The sequence below is a fragment of the Acartia tonsa genome, chromosome 7 (genome assembly GCF_053477335.1).
Source record: "Acartia tonsa isolate MP-2025a chromosome 7, ASM5347733v1, whole genome shotgun sequence".
In the NCBI taxonomy this organism is placed as follows: Eukaryota; Metazoa; Arthropoda; class Copepoda; order Calanoida; family Acartiidae; genus Acartia; species Acartia tonsa.
The window spans coordinates 1642084-1663969 of record NC_137266.1 but is presented as its reverse complement, the minus strand read 5'-3'; the positions used below and the strand labels follow the sequence as shown (position 1 = coordinate 1663969).

The window sequence follows — 21886 nt, the reverse complement described above, 5'->3', positions numbered from 1 at the left end:
TGTTAACAGTTATACATTGCATTGTATTATAAACAGCTTTTCACGGATAGTAAAACCAGTTTTGTTAACCTGGGCCTTCTGCCTTCTATATTAAAATTATGATTTTTTTTAATAATCGTTGAAGTTGTTTGTAATACGATGCTATACATAATTTTTTAGTATGTGGCTGAGCACTGGTTCTAATCCAGCGGATATTAATCGGTTTCGAACCCATATTAGAAAAAAAACGTTTAAGAATGAATTGTTTGTGATCATTAATATCTCTAAAACATCAAAATCAATTATCACTTTTTCAGGAATCTGTAGGGATAAGACAATGGCCATTAAAATGATCTACAGTATTACCCTATGATAATACACAAAATAATCCCTTCTGTAGATTACAATTAGTGGTAGAATTACTTTAATAGTGGTAGAAAAATTTGGACACTCAAAAACAAATTTAACTTAATAAACAATACCAATGAAAACTTTCATGAAAGCACAGACAATCATCCTATTACTTGCATAATCCTATAATATTAAATAGTAAGGCATTTTTGTCTGAAGCCAAAGATCTTGGAAACAGCTGGTCCTTTTCAGGGATGATTTGTGAAAGTCTTGATTTGGTTTTAGGCTATTTTTCTTTCCATAAAGCAACTATAGAGTTGTGAAAAATATTTCCTTATTAATTTTCAGATTTAAGAAAAACAAAATGAAAATGAAGAAAAAGCTGGTTGGAGTTGTAGTAGGGTCTACTGAGGGGGAGCATGAACAATCTGTTAAGGTAGATAGATAGATATGATAGATAAATAGATAGATAGATAGATCGATAGATATATATAATAGATAGATAGATATATATATATATTAGATAGATAGATAGTTGGGGTTGTAGTAGGGTCTACTGAGGGAGAGCATGAACAATCTGTTAAGGTGGATATATAGATAGATATATATTATAGATAGATAGTTAGGGTTGTTGTGTGCTCTACTGATGGGGAGCATGAGCAATCTGTTAACCCTTAGAGATCGGGCCCCAATTCCCACCTTAATAGATCGGGGGGGGGGGGGGGGGCTCTTTCAGCCCCCCCCCTCTATCTCGGCTCCTGGTACAGATAAAGACGTAAATTTTTTTCTGGTGGTTTAGAGAAAATTACTTTTTCTAGTCATAGCGGTCAGACCGCTCCTTAGCCGCTTTTTAGCGGCCAGCTGCTAAATTTTAAAACAGCTGTAGAGCGGCCAATTTTGCAGCTAGGATGACCAAATTTTAGGACGAACTTTTATTTTTCATAACAAAAAAATTACTTTTTCTGATCATCGCCGAAAAATGGCAAATAACGGAAACCGCCATTTTCGGCGGTTACGGCGGTAAAACGGCGGATGGCGGCGAAAACTAATATTTTTATCTGTTTATTATTGCTCAAGGATTTACCAAAAAAAATTTAGGTCTCTAGCTGTAATAGAAGTCACGATATTCATGATATATGTCTTTAGTAAAAGCCGGACAAAAATCGGTCATAAAGTCGGTCAGAGAGCGGTCAAACGGTCATAACACCACTTTTCTCAGAAGGTCATTGATAACTAAGTATTCACCAAAAAATTTTAGGTTTCTACCTTATACACAAAAGTCATAATGTAGAAATTAAGATTAATTTAGAATTTTTTCTATTTTTTTTTGCTACCCAACCGACTTTGACCGGACACCACGACCGACACAGACCAGATATCCTAATAAAATCAACTCTTGCCGACGTATAATTACTAAACTTAAAAAGTCATGAAGTTACAGCTCTCCATCTTACCTTACTCTTTAAGCCCCCCCCCCCCCCCCCCCGATCTGTAAGGGTTAAGGTAGATAAATAGAAAGATATATATAAGAGGTTAACTCACAAACAAAATATGAATTTTACATATTTATTTAGACATTACAAATTGTTTCGTGCATGTTTGCACTCTTCAGATGTCAATGTAAAACTTCAAAGATATATATATATATATTATATATATAGATAGATAGAAAGATATATATATATATATAGATAGATAGATCAAATAGATAGATAGATAGATAGATCAAATATCTGGACTAGCCCCTATTTAATTTTTCATTAAACTAGAAAATTGCAGAAATCATCAAATTTGTATAATATGTAGTTGTAATTTTTGCCGCTAGGAGTCTCATTCTTTAATGAATAACTGTATATTTTACACAAATTTTGAACACAAAGATGTTTTTAAATTATAAGAAATGACATAAAATATTTAATAAACAATATTTTATGTTTTTTTTGTAAGTTAAGTTAATAAAATTAATTGAGTAGACCTTATAATTGTTCTAGTATAATTATGGGCTAGAATAGACAGAATGTCGGTACGTCAGAATCTATCATTAATTTTAAGCATTACTTAAAATAATTACGAAATATTTCTGTAAGCGCTGATTAACTAATTTCAGCGTTATGATGATTGCCACATACGTTATACTGACACATACATTGTTAGGGAAGTTATGTAATTTAGTAAACGCTAAACAAAATATTATTTTTGTGAATTTTTTAACCCACAAAATTACGTAGTTTTTTGGAACGTAACACAACCAATCTCTAAAAGTTTATTTATTTGTACAAATAAACTTAAGGAGTCACCCTTAGCGGTTTTCTTTATAAAAATATAGCCTGAAACCATCTTTAAATAGATTCTAAATATATGTACTGAAGCTTCCCAGACAGACGGAATGACAAACAGACAGACATATTGATGGACATATGTATAGACAGACATAGATATACAGACAGAATCACAGATGGACAAACTGATGGATAGACATTGTTATACTTTTTTGACGGAAAAACAGACAGAAATTCATACAGACAGATATAGAATTGACAGACTAGTCCTTATTTAACAAAAAAAGTTGTGTATCAAAACTTTTATTTTATATAGTTTAAGTTTTAACCGCTAGAAGTCTCATTCTTCAATAGATAACTGTAAATTTGACACAAATTTTGAACACAACTATTTTTAAAATTTATGAAAATGATATAAAATATTTATTTAAGAAAACCTTACTTCTTTGCTTTTTAGTTTAGTTTATAAAATTGATTGGAACAACCCTTATTTTTGTTCTCATATATTTTAAAGCCAGGATAAATATTGTTCAGGTATTTGTATTAAAATATTTAAAATATAAGCTATATTAATGTAAGTGCTGAAAAATTATTAACGGCGCTCTAATGATTTACAAGTATTCTAAAAACTATCAAGACTTGAATTACCTGACTTTATTAATCCTGTCTCATTAAAAAGAACTTCTAAACTTGTAAATTCTAATCAAAATTTCAACAAAATTTTATTTTAAATTTTCAGAAACCTTTTTGTTATTTTTTAAAATTTATAAATCTATTTTAGTTTTTTTAACGAAACACATCCCTTGTACAAAAGTTAATTTACTTGAACGAACAAGCTTAACACTGAATGCGTCACCACCAGAATTTAAGGAAGGCTTTTCTTATAAAAAAAAAAATAGCCTAAAACCTTCCTTGGATACATTCTTAATAGATGTACTAAAGCTTCCCAAACAGACGGATTGACAGACATATGGAGAAACAGACAGACGGACAGACATTGTTATACTTTGTATTATAGATATTTTGTTTTCAGGAAGGATTTCAAATTGTGGAACAGATAAACAACTCAGGTAACCAATCCGATTAATATCCGCTGGATTAGAACTGGTTCTAAGACTTACAATTTTCGGATAGCTGTCTATAATACGGTGCCATAAATAAAAATTATGGTACGGCTTCAAATCCGATTTGTATCCACTGGATTAGAACCGGTTCTAAGACTTATTACCCGCGGAAAGCTATCTATAATACGATACCATAAATAACTTTTTAGGATGGCTCTCAATCTGACTGAAAAGTTTATTTACTTTATAAAAGCAAAGTTTTTCTATTGTTGGGCTCGGTCCCTCCGTACGTCCATCTGGAACAGATAACTTTTTTCATTAATTTAGGCATGTTAAAATTGTCCTCCTATCAATTTCAAACTTTGCATGGTGATTTCTGTAGTAAATGGGTACGATTTAGAAAGCGTAGCAACTCTATAATCGTTAACCTGAATGTCGCATGTCCATTTTAAACATATTTATTTTAACTTTTAACAACAAATTTTTATGTGATGTAATAATCCGATTGATCTGATTTTTGTAATACTGATTCCTAGGACAACAAAGTACAAGGTTATGAGCGATCAGCTAAGCATCTTTATAATCAAGTACTTTATATGGATGTTTTGTGTAGTAATGTTTCTGTCCATCTGTCTATCTATCTACAAGTGTTAATGTTCGTTTGTCCTACAGTTTCAGAGCTATACTTTTTATGGATGTTTTGTGTTGGAATGTTTATATCTATCCATCTATCTATTCATCCATATATCCGTCTATATATTTAGCCATCTATCTGTCCATCTAGCTATCCATCTATCTATGAATCTCTATAAAAAACAAGTATTAATGTATTGGTTTACCCATGCTAAGATCTATATCTATCTACAGTTTTATTCAAAGAAGAAAGTTTCAGACCTTTACTTTTTATGGATGTTTTTGGTAACTTTACAAAGTGTCTCAAAAATTAGCCATGTGACGTCATAAAAATTGGGGATTTTCCATCTCTTTTTTATGGGTTTTCTTTCCCACTTCTCCTCTCATCTCCCCCATTTTTATGAAGTCACATGGCTGAACTTTGAGACATTTACATGATAAGTTACATGTATTTATGTAGGAAAGTATGATGCTTGTGTGTTGGAAGTGTTGCAAGACCAGCCCTGGAAAATGCATTACGGATCAGGTATGACTTCTAATCCGATTAACATCCACTGGATTAGAACTGTTTCTAAGGTTTACTATCCGCGGAAATTTGTCTATAATACGTTGGGATAAATAACTATTTTAGTATGGCTTGGAATACGATTAATGTCCGCAGGATTAGAACCGGTTTTAGAAATTGGCTTATTTCATATATTTTCTTTCTTGCTACCTAATCGACTCGGGGCTAACTAACATTGGATTTTTAATATTTGTCTGTAAACCACTGTTATAAAAAATATTTCAGTATGTTTATAATCCATGTCTGAACTTAAGTGATAAATAAAGCGCCCAATGGAAATATAAGCGCTGACAGAAATACTACGTACTAAAATTAAATTTAAGCTAAGTACTTATGACTTTTCATTCTAAAATAATATTAAGCTGAGACTTAAATAAAGAAAAACCTAATCAATTATTTCACATTAACTAACTGAATAATTATATAAAAATGTTTTATACCTTATTTTTTTATATTTAAATTCTTATAATCTTGCTGTTTTAATTTTGGGAAAATTTAGATTTAAATTTTTTTTAAATGAGACTCCTAACGGCAAAAATTACAACTACATAACAGACAAAATTCGACAACTTTCTTGCATAACATATTTACTTTAGTTCTTTCATAATTATTAATTTATTTGTTTAATTAACAAGTTTGGGGGCTTTTATTGATTTTTGATTGGTTAATTCAATAAGTTGAGTGTTCAAACGTTTCACAACCACCAATTTTTTTCTACAGGTAGTTTTATGTATCAGCATTGGGGTTAAATACAAGCCATCATTTTATCTGGATGTTATAAAAACGCTTAAGTATAAAATTTTAGTCAAAACTATCTCTTTATTTATCTACTAGCGGCTACGCCCCTAGAGGCCTCTAGGGGCACTTGAGAAGGAGAGAGTCGAATTTGATAATTCAATTTCTTATTTTAGATTTTAAAAGAAAAAGTAAAAAAAAATTTACGTTTGATGTTTATTTTTCGTTGAACTCTATTTCTAAAATTGGTAAATTTTTAAAAAATTTAATTTCTCTAGGGAGGGTGGTGGTACCCTCCCCCAAAATAGTTATAAACCTTCCCGGGACATATGAGAATCTACCCTGTTAAGGAGAACCCGATCGGTTCAGCGGTTAGCGAGATCCTTCGGTACACACAGACAGACAGACACACAGACATCCTGTTACTTTAGTATAAGGACTAGTAGCTAAGCCCCTAGAAGCCTCTAGGGGCACTGGTAGGAGGGGGAAAAGTCGACCTCATCCAATTTTAAATTTGAGTTTCAAAAGAGTTAAAAAAATATTTTTGGGGGGAAGAGGGATGAAGAATAGTTTAAAACCTTCCCAGCACCTATAAGAAGCATCACAGTAAAGGTAAACAATATCGGTTCAGCGGTTAGCGAGATCCTTTGGGACAGACAAAAAACGCTTATTACTTTATATAATAGGATTTATCAAATTATCTACATATCAAACAAATTATCTATCTATCTATCATAGAATGTGCAGATGTGGACAAGATAATGTTCAAAGCTAAAATTGGCGGCCACACCCTGAAACCAGAAGTTATACTTATTCAGACCAGGAATCAATCCTTACATAGTATTCACTAGCGGCTACGCCCCTAGAGGCCTCTGGAGGCTCTTGAAAGGGGAGTTGAATCCCAAAACCCATTTTTTTAAATTTAGATTTTTTAAAAAAGTATAGAAATAAACAAACATCATTTTACTTTAGTAATAGAACGATGTCTGTCTGTTTGTACTGAAGGATCTCACTAACCGCTTAACCGGGAAGGTTTATAACTATTTTTGGGGATGGTACCACCCAAGAGAAATCGCCCCTAGAAAAAAATAACCCCCCACCAAAAAAAAATTATTAAAAAAACTAAATTAAAAGATGTCTTTTTTAGGGGTCTTTCCCCCTAAAAAATTTTTATCTTTTAAATATAAATTTTAATTTTTGAATTCAACTCCTCACTTCGCCCCTAGAAAAATTACCCACCCACCCCTAATTTTTTCTTCAAATTAAACTTCCCCCCTTCTCAAGTAAGTACCCCTAGAGACCTCTAGTTTTAATTAAAGTACTAGCAGCTGCGCCTATTTCATTTAGGGACTTACTATTCAAAAGGTTAGAGAGAGAGGAAACACAAAAATAGTCTAAAGCCATTCCATCTGTCTGTCTGTCCGCAGTGAGTAAGGGAGGGGACAATGGATCGATTATTCAATTTTTAGGAGTCTCAGACTTTAGGTACTGGCTTAAAGGGAATGTGCACGAATACAGCAGATTCTGAATGACTTTGGATACTTGCGCATCAATGCCCCGCTAACTAGATGAGCTAGTTTTGAATATGCAGACAGAAAAATTTGTTATTAATGGCTGGTTTTAACAAATATTTTTTCCCAAGAAAATGTCATTTCATGTATAGAAACTCTACTGTGATATTTATGTATGAAATAATCTAAGAACCGCTAGAATCTAGGGGTCAGTTATAAATATATGAGAAGGGTTGAGGTAGTTCTAAACAAGATTTTTCTAGTGATTAATTACAGAATGTTTACTACAATGTGATGTGTTGATAATTTAATTTTCAAGTAAATGATTTTTTTCTTAGAACTAATTTTGTTCTAAATTAGGTTACCATGATCTCTTTACAATTTTGGTAAAATTTTCTTGATAAATCTGGTTTTCATTTCTTTTCAGCGAACCCTCTTAAATTGAATTAATTGCCTATTGTCCCCTTCCTTACTCCCTGGTCTGTCCGTCTGTCTGTAAATATAAGGATTAATAATGACTAGAGGAAAGCTTGCCGAAAGTGGAGAGTTGCAGGCATTCTTTGATAGAGAGGGGATACCATTCTCTAATTCTGGAGCTATTCAGACAAAGTAAGTATCTATCTATCTATCTATCTATCTATCTATCTATCTATCTATCTATCTACCTATCTATCTATCTATCTATCTAACTATCTATCTATCTATCTATCTATCTATCTATCTATCTATCTATCTATCTATCTATCTATCTATCTATCTATCTATCTATCTATCTATCTATCTATCTATCTATCTATCTATCTATCTATCTATCTATCTATCTATCTATCTATCTATCTATCTATCTATCTATCTATCTATCTATCTATCTATCTATCTATCTATCTATCTATCTATCTATCTATCTATCCATCTATCCATCTATCCATGTATCCATGTATCCATGTATCCATGTATCCATGTATCCATCTATCCATCTATCCATCTATCCATCTATCCATCTATCCATCTATCCATCTATCCATCTATCCATATATCCATATATCCATCTATCCATCTATCCATCTATCCATCTATCCATCTATTCATCTATTCATCTATCCATCTATCCATCTATCCATCTATCCATCTATCCATCTATCCATCTATCCATATATCCATATATCCATATATCCATATATCCATCTATCCATCTATCTATCTATCTATCTATCTATCTATCTATCTATCTATCTATCTATCTATCTATCTATCTATCTATCTATCTATCTATCTATCTATCTATCTATCTATCTATCTATCTATCTATCTATCTATCTATCTATCTATCTATCTATCTATCTATCTATCTATCTATCTATCTATCTATCTATCTATCTATATATCCTTCTATCTATCTATCTATCTAACAAGGATATATCTGTTATAGAACGATAATATTCACTAAATATGTGTATTTCTTATTCAAAAGAACTATAAAAAATTTTTTTTGATTAAGTTGACATAAATTTTTATCGTTCTACTACTGTTTTTAACTTAAAACACACAAACTTTACGGATTTTACCCGCAACCTACTTTTCCCTTAACAAGTTAAAAAATTCACAAAAAGGCTTATAAATTTGAATTAATATTTAGATTAGTATTTACTAGATTTAATGACTTCCCTTACAATTTAAAATCCATCAGTCGATAATACGTAACATTAATTATAACGCTAAAATAATTATTCAGCGCTTACAAAAATACATTTGTTAATCTATTGTATAAGTAACGTAACTGAAATCAATCTATCCTAGGTTATAAATATACTAGAACAATTAAAGGATTTACTCAATTAATCTTATTAACTAAACTTACAAAAAAAACATAAAATTTAGTTTGATAAATATTTTATTTAATTTCAATAATTTAAAAACATCTTTGTGTTCAAAATTTGTGTCGAAATTACAGTTATTCATTAAAGAATGAGACTCCTAGCGGCAAAAATTATAACTGCATATAATATAAATTTGGATGATTTTCACAATTTTCTAGTTTAAAAACAAATTATTAAGGGCTAGTCCAAACATTTGATTTATATCTCTAATTATCTATCTATCTATCAATCTATTTACATATTTATCTATCTATCTATCTATCTGTCGCTCTATCTATCTATCTATCTATCTGTCGCTCTATCTATCTATCTATCTATCTGTCTATCTATCTATCTATCTATCTGTCTATCTATCTATATATCTATCTATATATCTATCTATCGATCTATATCTAGGCATATAAATAACAAGAATAAAGCTATCAATATGTTGCGAGGTATTGGTTTACCCGTCCCAAGATCTATATATCTATCTATCTATCTATCTTTTCATCTATCTATCTATCTAGGCATACAAATAACAAGTATGAAGCTATCAATATGCTGCGAGGTATTGGTTTACCAGTGCCAAGATCTATATATCTATCTATCTATCTATCTTTTCATCTATCTATCTATCTAGGCATACAAATAACAAGTATGAAGCTATCAATATGCTGCGAGGTATTGGTTTACCCGTGCCAAGATCATTGCTGTATAAAAGTTTTGATATTCCCAAGCATGATGAGTTAGTTGATAGGTAAGTAAACCAAAGCATATCCTCATCGTTGGGGAGGTAATAGGTCCTAATCTTGACTCAACACTGTGTCATAACCAAAGACGTTCAAAATGGGTCCTACTGCTGCTATTTCAGGTGCATGAGATAAAGAAGAAACTTGGCCCAAAAGAGTTACAACTTAGTACGGTGCACAGTTAGAATTTCTAAGACAAAGGTAGTGCAATCAAATAGTTTATCTAATGTATGTAAATAACCATGCACAGTGTTAAGCAAGGTTTGGTTCAGATATAATAAAATAAGATCTGTCCTCAAGGGTGTAAAAAAAGCATAGAAAACAGTGTAAACCCATCCCTAAATCTAGAAATAAATTAGCCTAAAACCAGCCAAGGGCGAATTAAGTTTCCCTAAAAATAAGTGCTTATTCAGTTTATTAGTTATTGAAACAATAAATTAATTGAAACCTTCAGTTTCTGACAAAAAAATCCTACCCCTTTATAAAATAGGATTGTATTGGTTTTAAAGTTATATATAAATATATAATATAATATAATATATAAATCTATTGGTAAACTTTTTTTATATACAAGCAGTTCTTGAGATCTTATTATGCTTACAGGATAGAGAAACGAATCGGGTTCCCCTGTTTTATCAAACCAAACACAGGCAATGGATATAATATTATGTGGATGTTGCACCAGATATTCTTGTACTCCAATAATGGATATATTATTATGTGGATGTTGCACCAGATATTCTTGTACTCTAATAATGGATATATTATTATGTGGATGTTGCACCAGATATTCTTGTACTCCAATAATGGATATATTATTATATGGATGTTGCACCAATAGATTTATAGTATATATGAATAAACAGACAACTACCTATTATTTAAAAGACCTAAAACTTTGCAGACGAAAAATATTTTCATTTCTAATATTAATCTAATGGTGTTGCACCAGATTTTCATGTTCTCTAATAAAGTGATACTGACAGATAAATAAAATAACAATACCTCATCCCCTTCCCTCCTACTGGATGGACGAACTGACCAATAAATGAGGCTCATATCAGCAACCTAAGTTGATGACAATTTTCCCATGTCAATATATCCACATATTATATATTCATTAACACAGGGAGTAGAGGGATCGGAATCACAAAAGTCACCACAAGGAATATCAATCTTTCAATAACTTTGTGTGTGTGTCTGTCTATCTGTATGTCTGTTAGACTGTTTGTCTGTCTGTCTGTAATCGGCCTTTTTAAGGCTAAAAAAAGGTTTCAGAAAGATTATTATCAATTTTAATTTTTCTTTGAAACAACAAAAAAGTCAAAATGTGATTTAGTAAATTGTTGGCACCTTCAAACATATACCTGTGAATTGATCCAAAAAGTTTTTATAGAATATAAATTTTATCAATGATTAAAATATATATATATATATATATATATATATATATATGTGCTATTTGAAAAGTCATTCAATTTTTAATAACCCTATCTTTTCCCAAAGATGATGCTGTAAGTATTGGTGCAAAAAATGGGGACAAATTTCAAATTGTTTTGGCGTGTGGCGCATAGAATAAGGAGGAATAGAAGTGAAAACCCTAAAAATTTCTGGGAAATTTGAAGGAATCTTTGACTTGCGCAGTAAAGACAATATTGCTGAAGTACAAATCACAATGACTAGTTGGACAAAATTTAATTTGTATCAAAATCTAGTATATACTGTTAAAAAGTTAATTGATCTTCATGATATATCATTATGTATGGTAGAGTAACACGCTTGAAATTAGAACAATTTAGAAGAAGTCTAAGTAATTAGAAGGTAATTCTTAACCCTTAGATATAAGTATCTGATTGAGACTGACACCTCTGATGCACTCCTCTTAATGAGGTGAGACAGCAATAGCTGCTTGATCAGTTTAGACAAAGATGTAAAGTCACATAATATTATGTTGTTTTAATTTTGGTAAGTACAATTAACCACATTTGTAACTTTCAAGGGCCAGCTAAATGGGTACAGCCCCTTCTTCCCCCCTCCCCCCTACCACAAGTTAATGTATGGATGTAGTTGCTATCATGTACCCAGCAAGACATTTCGCCGTGGAGTCGCCTTCGAGCTCGTGCAATATATGTACCGAGTCCTATGCTACCTCGAATCCTATTCGCCTTGAATTAACACCTAATTTTTGGGCGATAAACGTTGGAAAATCGTCCTTTCAAGCAAAAGGTAGCATGCGAGTTCGCCATCGATATCGTAGCAGAGTATGGGGCGAAGTCGCACAATAGTAGCATAAATTAAAATGCATCAAAGGAGATCTCGACGGCGACTCGAAACATTTCTTGTACGAACTCCTAAATGCTCCAAACTCAGGGGGAAGCTTTAATCATAGAGAAAAGTGGAAGGCGCATGTAGGGAGGGGGGGGGGCGAGAGAGAGACAGAGAGTCATAGAGAGAGAGAGAGTGAAAGAGATAGAGACAAAGGGAGAGAGGAAGATAGAAAGAATAAGTCATTCTCATTCATGTCTCTCAATTTATTCATGTTTTAACTCATTGCTTAATTGAATAAATTTTCAACTTAGCATAAACCATACCATTCTCAGCTTAATATAATGATCATTAAGATATGTTTCTATAATTGCTGTTGTTTAAAAAAAAAAGAATGCCTTTTAAAAATAACTTTTTTCACCAAAGACTATCAACACTCTATAACATTATGTATTACCATTTTTATTGTTTTCAGTTTGAAAACAGAAAAATTGATAGAGTCTTAAAAAAATTATTTGAGTCCCTAGTGGCAAATTTATAAACTATATTTTTTCCCTATCAATTTTGATCATGGGTTGATTGTGTGTTTGATGTATGTGTGTGGTAACACTGTAAAATGCTACGTTTGAGCGACATCGCGTTTTTTTCTTCTGCTAGGATTTTCGAGGTCGCCAAAGTTAGCAGAAAAGCTAATAATCTATGAGGTAGCAAGCTACTAAAGTAGGAGCTCTAAAATACTAGCTAGCTACCATCTTACGAGCTCACAAAAGTTCGCCAAAATGCTACTCTTAGAGATATCGAAAAAGGTAGCATGCTACCTTTTTTTAAAAAGGTTTCGCTGGGTATAAATCAGCTGTTTAAAAACATACATAAGAGCGCAACCTAGTTTTATAATATAAATACCGAGACCAATATTTTTTTGTAAATTTTCTTACATAATTAAATTTTTTAAGGCTTTGCACATAAAATTCGATTTTAATGCATTGTGAATAGGGAAGAGAAAGGTGGAAGCTTGGCTACAAGGCTTTTAGTAAATTATTGCAAAAGTAATTTATTTTGAATATTTTTTCAGAATAATAACTTAAATTATGTGATTTACTAACAACCTTATAGCCAATTTGGTCTTTCAAATGTTCCAATTTAAATTCAGGCTAGCCAGGCAGAATCTTCTACCTGGATTCTATTCTATACTTTATCTTCTTTGGTGTGGCGTCATACCCCCATCTCTTTTCTAGGGGGTTTATTTCCTCCTTCCCTTTTCTCTTCCTTCACTTTTGACGTAAATAAACAGCCCCATCAAATCAATTTAAAATTTGTCCCCATTTTTTGCACCAATACTCACAGCATCCAGAAGTTGTTAAGAAAGGTTTGATTACTGTCCTTAGTGATGAGCTAGAGAATGCTATCAAGACTGCGCTTCAATATGATGATGAGGTTTTCTTTGAGTCTGCTGTTGAGGTAAGATAGATAGATATATAGATGAACAGATAGATAGATAGATAGATAGATAGATAGAAAGATAGATAGATAGATAGATAGATGATATTAAGACTGCATTTAAATATGATGATGATGTATTTTTTTAATTTGCAGTGGAGGTAATATAGATAGATAGATAAATTAGTTAGGTTTTTTGTATTAATGACCACTGAATTAGAATAATGTAATTTCGTCGTATTGCCCTGTCTGAAGCTTAAGATCTCGGTAACTGCTGAACTGATTTGGATTTACTCTTCAGGGAATACAGATACTTGTCCTGTGATGGTATTTTAGCTATTTTGTTAGAAGGTGGTATACCTCCCCACCCCCCTGTAAAAATTATAAATCAAATTGATATATTAAAAACAAGCTATATGGAGTTGGATAAAGCCCCTAGAGGCTCATCTCATATTCCAGCGATTTTCGAGATCTTAAAACACATGTAATTATCTGCTATTTGATTACATTGATTAAATCATTTGATTTTTTATTATACTTAGTTGTAAAATTTGTCGCTAGGTGTCTCAAATGTAATCTTTTTTTGTGTCATTTTTAATAATTAAGCAAATTTTTTATTTTTATTTTATCTTTAAATTTTTTATTGAAATTTAAATGGTATTATTGTAAATGAGTTTCAAAATTATTCATTTTTAAAATACAGTAATTTTAAATTAATAATAAAATTATATATATTTTACTTGAAATTATACAATGTACGAGTAATATTTAAAGTATTTCAATTTACTCAATTTGTGTAAGTGAAGATATATTCTCACATTATAGATTAAAATAGGCCTTCACAGGATCCATAAGAACCTACCCTGTTGAGGAGAACCTGATCAGAGCAGTGATTAGCAAGATCCTTCAGTACAAACAAACAAAGAGACAGACAGACATCGTTTTACTTTGTATGATAGATTGATGTTTTTTTATTCTTTTTCAGGGATTTGAGGTTTGCTGTACAATCCATGATATTACTTCTGATGATATGCTAGAAAATTTAGCCGTTACTAACATTGGGATAAGGTATTATAGATAGATAGATAGATAGATAGATATAGAATCCATGATATTATTTCTGATGATATGCTAGATAGATAGATAGATATAGAATCCATGATATTACTTCTGATGATATGCTAGAAAATTTAGCTGTTACTAACATTGGGATAAGGTATTATAGATAGATAGACAGATAGATATATAGATAGATATATATGTATATATATATATAAATTGATAGTAGTTTCTTCTATGACCCGGGAAGGTTTATAACTATTTTGTGGGAGGTACCACCAGCCTTAAAAGAGAAATCGACCCTAGAAAAAAGTGCCCCATCCCCCCCCCCAACTTTTTTAAAATAAAATTAAAAATAGTGAGGGGGGGGGGCGATTAGTCCCAGAAAAGTAGTGATACATAAAAAATATATACATATCTAAAGTAGAACAATCTGTCTGAAGCTTAAGATCTAAGTAACCATCAAACCGATTGGGCTCTACTATTCAGGGAATATACATACTGGTCCTGTGGTGGTTTTAAGCCATTTTCTTTTCTTTTAATATATACAATTTTCTTTTAAAAACTAAAATTTAAAAAGTAGGATGGTCAACTAAACCTCCCCCCTCCCCCCCAATTAAAAAGTATATTAAAGTAGTAAGATTTTATGTCTGTACCTTAAGATCTCAGTAACCACCAAACAAATTGAGTTCTTCTAGAAAGCTTCACACAGGTCCTCGGATGGTTTTAGACTCTTTAATTTTTAATTTAGGGATGGTTTTAAGCTATTTTCCCTATCCCTTCAAATTCAGATTTCCTAGATTCTAGTGATGCAGCCCCTAGTGGAAGTTACCTAGCGACAATGCTCCCTAAGTAGCCTCTAGGGGCTTTAGAAGAGGTGTGAGTTGATTTCCAAAGGGAGATCACAACCACCCTCGGCCTCCCAAGAAATATTACCCCCCTCTCCAAACAAAATTAAATAAATAATGTTAAAAAAAAGTTGTGGGTGGGAGGCGGGGTCAACTTAATATCTGCAGAAAGCTGTCTATAATGCGATGTGATAGATAACTATTACTAAAATGCTGTATATATTGTAGGACAAACGAAGCCATGAACGGTGATACCCCTCCAATAGAGGTATTATTCACATCTGTCTGACAAAGTAGCAGTGTTATCATGTATGCTTTTTTTGTCTGTAGTAAAGGATCTTGCTAACTGCTGAACCTATATGTTTCTACTTTACAGTGAAGCTTCTTATAGATCCTAAGATGGTTTTAGGATATTTTTTTATAAACAAATCTAGGGATGATATTAGGCTATTTTCTGCCCTCCAATATTTCTAGATTCTAGGGTCACAACCGCTCGGGTTTTATATGAGAATTAAACCTTTTTTAAATGGTTTATATAATGCAGTAAAGTACGTTGGTTGTTAGCTTTCTCTTGAGGGGGGAGGGTGGTGTTGGTACCCTCCCCCAAAATAGTTATAAACCTTCACAGGACATATTAAAAGCGGGTTTAGTTTTGTTAGCCCGTGCCTTCTGTATTTTTCAGTATATTTTATATCCGCGGAAAGCTGTTTATAATACGATGCAAGAAATAACTATGTCTTGTTATTTTAGAGTCCCAATGAAGGGGTTATTGGCGAGGTTATCAAAATATCTAAAATCGCTTACAGGTAAAAATAAATTAAACGTTTACCTTGCTATAAGGTTGAAATGAATAAGATGATTTTAACATGTATAATTATACTATTATATATGAGATCTATTCATCCCAGATGAACTTTTTTAGAAAAGCTTTTTTTTTAACAATTAATATACTTATTAATTATTAATTAATGTATTATATATTAATGCTATTCAAAGAAGATAAAGTATAGAATAGAAAACCCTAAATATTTTTGGGAAATTTGAAGGAAAGATTGATGCGCTATTATATGCTTTGATGCTATTATTAGTGTTTTGCCTCAAAGTGCATATAAACGCACCTCTCTTATCATATAAACAAATTGAAATTAAGGGGGGTGGGGTTGTATATTACATCAGGACTGGTAAGCTCCCCCCCCCCCCTCCAGTTGTAAGGCATAGGAGAAAAAAACAACCTACCTTACTTTCTATTTTATTTAAAAATTAAGTGTAAGGGAAGGGGGGGGGGGGTTAGTGGTCGACACACACTTGGAAAAAAGCACTTATAGATTTTTTTTCTTTCAGAGCACTAAAATTGACTGGTTTGGCGTCCTTTGATTTGGTCATACAGGTAAAAATAGGAGGATTATGAGTTCTCCATTTTATGGAAGCTTTTGATGGTTTAAAGCTATTTAATTCCTATATCCCCCCCCCCAGAAAATGGTGTTTGGGTTGAATATAAGCCCCCAATCACCTCAAGTGCCCCTTGAGCCCACTAGGGCCTTGCCGATAGTATCAACTTAATCTGGGAATAAAATTAAGGCGACTGAAAAAAAAGACTGATCATTATTTAGACAAAATGTATTATAATTACTTAGGATGAAATGCCAGTTTTAGTAGAAATAAACCCTGTGCTCTCTAGTGTTCATTATTTAAACAATATGATGTGTTTTATTGATCATTATTAAGACAAAATGTATTTATACTCTATCTATCTATCTCTTAATCTATCTATCTAAAACTATATATCCATCTATCCATCTATCCATCTATCCATCTATATATCTATCTACCTATCTATCTATCTTTCTATCTTAGGATGAATTGCCAGTGTTACTAGAAATAAACACCCTGCTCGATATTGATCATTATTTAGACAAAATAGATTTATATCTGTATAAACAGATAACTACCTGCTTCTCTTTTTCAATGACCTAAAACTTTGAAGACTTTATATTACTTTAATCTTAGGATGAATTGCCAGTGTTACTAGAAATAAACCCTGTGCCCTCTATTAATCATTATTTAGAAAAAAATAGATTTATATCTGTATAAACAGATAACTACATGCTTCTATTTTTCAATGACCTAAAACTTTGTAGACTTTATATTACTTTAATCTTAGGACGAATTGCCAGTTTTACTAGAAATAAACCCTGTGCCCTCTATTGGACCAAATAGCATTGTGGAAAAACAGGTTCAAATTTTTATAAGCAAAGCTTTTCTATAATTAGGGTCGGTCCGACAGTATGTCCATCCATAACAGAAAGCTCTTTTCATTTATTCAGACATTTTATAGTTTTTTACTTTTTGTATGATAATTTTTATACCATTCATTTGATTTTTGTAATATTGATAAAAGCTGGCCTATGTCTCTCCTGGCAAAGAAATATGCCCAAGTTTTATAATATTTTGGGTACCATTCAATATTGAGTACTTTTATAATTATGTATTTACAGATAAAAGCTGGCCTATCCCTCTCCTGGCAAAGAAGTATGCCCAAGTTTTATGATATTTTGGTGGATCATGCCCTCTACACATTTCCATTTATTAGGTATATCTATCTATTATCTAACTATCTATCTATACCAAGTTTTATGATATTTTGGTGGATCATGCCCTCTACACATTTTCATTTATTAGGTATATCTATCTATCTATCTATTATCTAACTATCTATCTATACCAAGTTTTATGATATTTTGGTAGATCATGCTCTCTACACATTTCCATTTATTAGGTATATCCTTCTATCTGTTTATATTTCTATCTATCTGTGTATCTATCTATCAATCTATAATTTCTTAGAATCCCATCCCCTTCTCTTGGATGAACGGACTGAGCAATAAATGATAACTATTTATGCAATAAATTTATAGTATAGATGTATAAACAGATTACTAAATGATATCCGATGGCAAAGACCCTAAAGCTCAGCAGACGAGAATAATTTCCATAAACTTTGCTTTCTAAATTCAGCTGTTTAATGCTTTCTTCTGCTTTTTGAAAAAGAAAGGGACAATTTTTGTGAAAAATTGTCATTTCTGTCTAAACTTATGTGAAGTATTTAAAACTCCCATTATCAATTTCTTACAACTAGGCTCCTGACTATGAAATTATATTAATAATCATCTTGTCCGATTTACACTACTGAATTTTTAAATCTAGTTATTTGTGATTAACAAGACATTTTTCCTAATGATGTGAATACTTTGTTGCAAATCAAAATTATCAAGTTTTTAGTGACGTCTAGCGACAAATATAGAACTAATATATTGCAGATGTTCCCAAATTTATTTTTCGCCTGAATTTACGTTGTTTTCAATTATTTTTCCATAAAGGGTTGAACTCTCCCTGAGGTGGTGGCAAATTAACTATGTCCTTATTTTAAGTAATTGGGTTATTGTCAGTTTTATGAGATCAATAGATAATTTTCAAAATATTTTTCAACAAATGAACAGTATTTAAACAATGCAAAAACGAAATTAACTAGGTAAAATGCAGAAATCATTATAGCTGATACATAGACGTCCAAGTAAAGGGGTAAAGGGGTGTTTATCCCTTTAGGCTTTCAATCCTCTTATCTACACCTCTCAAGTTGTTTTTAAATATGTTAGATTACTCCCCTTGAACGTATAGAACCCCTAATTTTACCCCAATACAAAGTAAAAAGCTTGGGCGTCCTTGCGTTAACATTAGTTTACAATTTGCTCTTGGTTCTTTTGCCAGCACCCGGCTGTATTTACATTTTTGAAAGATTCAGCTGATTTCAAGGACCCAATCCAAAGTCGGTAGAAGGTCTTTGAAAAGGGGTGGTTGTTACATATACTATTGATCGCTCTATATATATTACTTTAATATTTTTGCAACCTAAATTGAAGACGTTTGAAGTATATTTTTTCCATTATTTTAATATATTGTACATATTCAGTAGTACATATTCAGGGTTCTATAATGCCTTATAAGAAAAGATAAACATCCTGATATAGCAGTAGTAGAAACCATGGATCTACTGCAGTTCACGGTAAAATATTCCTGGTAACGAATATTTCGAAAAATCTATGAATTTTAAAGGCTGCTAGCTGCCAAACAGCTGAACGTACAGATCATGCCCGCACACTGTTTTAAGCGGCATAAGAAGAGAAGTTCTACAAATAATCTGGAATAGCCATAAATCAATAATGCATAATTATCTCGCAGTGAAGAGACATGCGCGAAAAAGACCTATTTTACACGTTTTTTCTGCAGCGTAGCTTTCCCCGTGCATTATTGTATCTTGGCTATTACAGAATATTTGTTGGCCTTCATATGACGCTTAAAATGGTGTGCAGGTATTATATGTACGTTCAGCCGTTTGGCAGCTAACAGCCTTTAAATTCATAGATTCATTACCAGGAATATTTTACCGTGAACTACAGTTGATCCGAAACTATCATTAATATCTTTGGTTATAACACAGTGTTGGGCCGAGATTAGAATCACCTCCCCCTCAAAAAAAAAACAAAGCTTCGCGTTATTCATCATTAATGAGTAAAAACATGTATAATACTTAGTTAATATTTTTGCCGCTAGGGGTCCAATATTTTAATATTTATCTTTAATTAACCTTCTACATTTATTGATTATTTATAAAAGATTTTGTTTTTCTATAATAAATTAATATAAATCTTTAAAACTAACTATTAAATTATTTTAAACTATAATTATTTTAAAAACTTTTTCTTGTTTATGTAACATCTAAAAACTTATTCATACAACCAAGCTAACGGCACTGCACTATAATGATTTAAAAAGTCATTATTTGTAATTAGGGTATTAACCACTACTGTTATAGTCGAGGATTAAACGAATGAAATGAAATATATATATATCAAACTATTAGAACGCTTGTTTGTGTATATCTGTACAAAGGATCTTGCTAACCGCTGAACCCTTATAGTTCTCCTTTGCATGGTAGCTTTTCATGGGTCTCTTGAAGTTTTATAACTACATTGAGGGATGGTTCAAGATCTTAAGCAAAAGACAGATAGACACCCTGTTACTATCTATATATTTATATATCTATCTTTATATATATTTATCTATCTATCTATCTATCTATCTATCTATCTATCTATCTATCTATCTATCTATCTATCTATCTATCTATCTATCTATCTATCTATCTATCTATCTATCTATCTATCTATCTATCTATCTATCTATCTATCTATCTATCTATCTATCTATCTATCTATCTATCTATCTATCTATCTATCTATCTATCTATCTATCTATCTATCTATCTATCTAACAAGGATATATCTGTTATAGGCTTGGTAATCAACATCTATGAAGAACCATTATCAAGAAACAGAAAAATATCAAAATAATTTTAAATCTTGTATAGGAATAGTTATTAATTGCATCGTATTACAGACAGGTTTCCGCAGAAATTAAATTGAAAAATTATAAGATTAAAACTAGTTTTGTAAGCTCCAAGGGAACGAAGGCTCTGGCTAACGAAACAGATATAAATCCTATAATTTTTACTCTGATATTTGTGGAAAATTGTCTGTAATACGATGCTATACATGATTTTTTATTATAGCTAAGAACCGGTTCTAATCCAGCGGATAATGATCGGTTTAGTAAAGATCATAAAACAAATGTGCATATACATTAATCTAACATATCAAGTCTTGAAATCTAAGTTTTAAATAAATATATAGATGGTTAAAATGTTATTGTTTTAAAGTTTAATCAAATTTTTGTTGAAATTAATAAATTAATTGAAACTTAATTAATGTGTTTTTTTATTTAACTTGCTATCGGCTACGCCCCTTAGAGGCCTCTAGGAGCACTTTAAGGAGTGTGCATTTTAGTTTTAAAAAACAAAATTAAAATTGGGAGAGAATAAAAATCAACACTTAAAGGACGCCTGCAAGAAATACCACGCTTTAACTACTGAAAGACTGCCACAAGTAGACCCAATACCCCAAATTTAAAGCCTTCAGCTTCAATAACAAAAAAGTTCTAGGCATTTCAAAATAGCATTTCATTTACAATGAAAATTTTGAAAGATTTACAATGCTTATAAAAGAAAAAACAATATTAAATTACGTCGCCTAGACACAAAATTATAACCTTATCTTTGTCAGAAATTTAGATTGCCGGTAACTGATTACATATTTACAATAAAAACACCACATCTCATAGTCAAAATCAATGAAAAAAATTCGATTTAAATTGCATTTTTAAATGAAAATCAAACGGAAACAAAGGGGGAAACTAAGATAAGCTCAGCTGTGATTGGTTGTTTAGCTGATTCAGCCTTCTGATTGGCTACAGTACACTCGGTAAAACGCAAGTTAAACTTAATTTTTTTTAATGATTTTGACTATAAAAATGAGTATTTTTATTGTAAAAATATAATTAGTTACTGGCAACCGAAATTTATGGCAAAAATAAGCTTACAATTTTGTTTCTAGACCACGTAGTTTAATTTCAAAATTTCTAACATTAGCACTGCAATTC

At 31.5% G+C, this 21886-nt stretch overlaps 2 protein-coding genes across 2 annotated transcripts; both read left to right on the top strand.

Moving 5' to 3' along the window:
• The first annotated feature begins 679 nt into the window (after positions 1-679).
• Positions 680-10797, top strand: LOC145324068 (D-alanine--D-alanine ligase-like). Its single transcript, XM_080166695.1, has 8 exons — positions 680-766; positions 3643-3679; positions 4767-4832; positions 6345-6429; positions 7640-7726; positions 9617-9733; positions 10329-10418; positions 10779-10797. Exons 1-8 carry the CDS (start codon positions 695-697, stop codon positions 10795-10797), a joined length of 573 nt encoding a protein of 190 aa, XP_080022821.1. The 5' UTR covers positions 680-694.
• A 56-nt stretch (positions 10798-10853) lies between these two features.
• LOC145324043 (D-alanine--D-alanine ligase-like) lies at positions 10854-21152 on the top strand. The gene is made up of 9 exons (XM_080166672.1): positions 10854-10891; positions 13376-13448; positions 14413-14495; positions 15563-15602; positions 16085-16140; positions 16676-16721; positions 17496-17567; positions 17830-17924; positions 20684-21152. Exons 3-9 carry the CDS (start codon positions 14458-14460, stop codon positions 20703-20705), a joined length of 369 nt encoding a protein of 122 aa, XP_080022798.1. The 5' UTR covers positions 10854-10891; positions 13376-13448; positions 14413-14457; the 3' UTR covers positions 20706-21152.
• The last annotated feature ends 734 nt before the right edge of the window (positions 21153-21886 follow it).

Coding starts and splice junctions, on each gene's coding strand:
- LOC145324068 (XM_080166695.1), top strand. CDS start 695: ATGAAAATGAAGAAAAAGCTGGTTGGAGTTGTAGTAGGGTCTACTGAG. Junction 4,833..6,344: donor GAAAATGCATTACGGATCAG/GTATGACTTCTA, acceptor TATCTATCATAG/AATGTGCAGATGTGGACAAG. Junction 7,727..9,616: donor TCTGGAGCTATTCAGACAAA/GTAAGTATCTAT, acceptor CTATCTATCTAG/GCATACAAATAACAAGTATG.
- LOC145324043 (XM_080166672.1), top strand. CDS start 14,458: ATGCTAGAAAATTTAGCCGTTACTAACATTGGGATAAG. Junction 15,603..16,084: donor GTGATACCCCTCCAATAGAG/GTATTATTCACA, acceptor TTGTTATTTTAG/AGTCCCAATGAAGGGGTTAT. Junction 17,925..20,683: donor TACACATTTCCATTTATTAG/GTATATCTATCT, acceptor TATCTGTTATAG/GCTTGGTAATCAACATCTAT.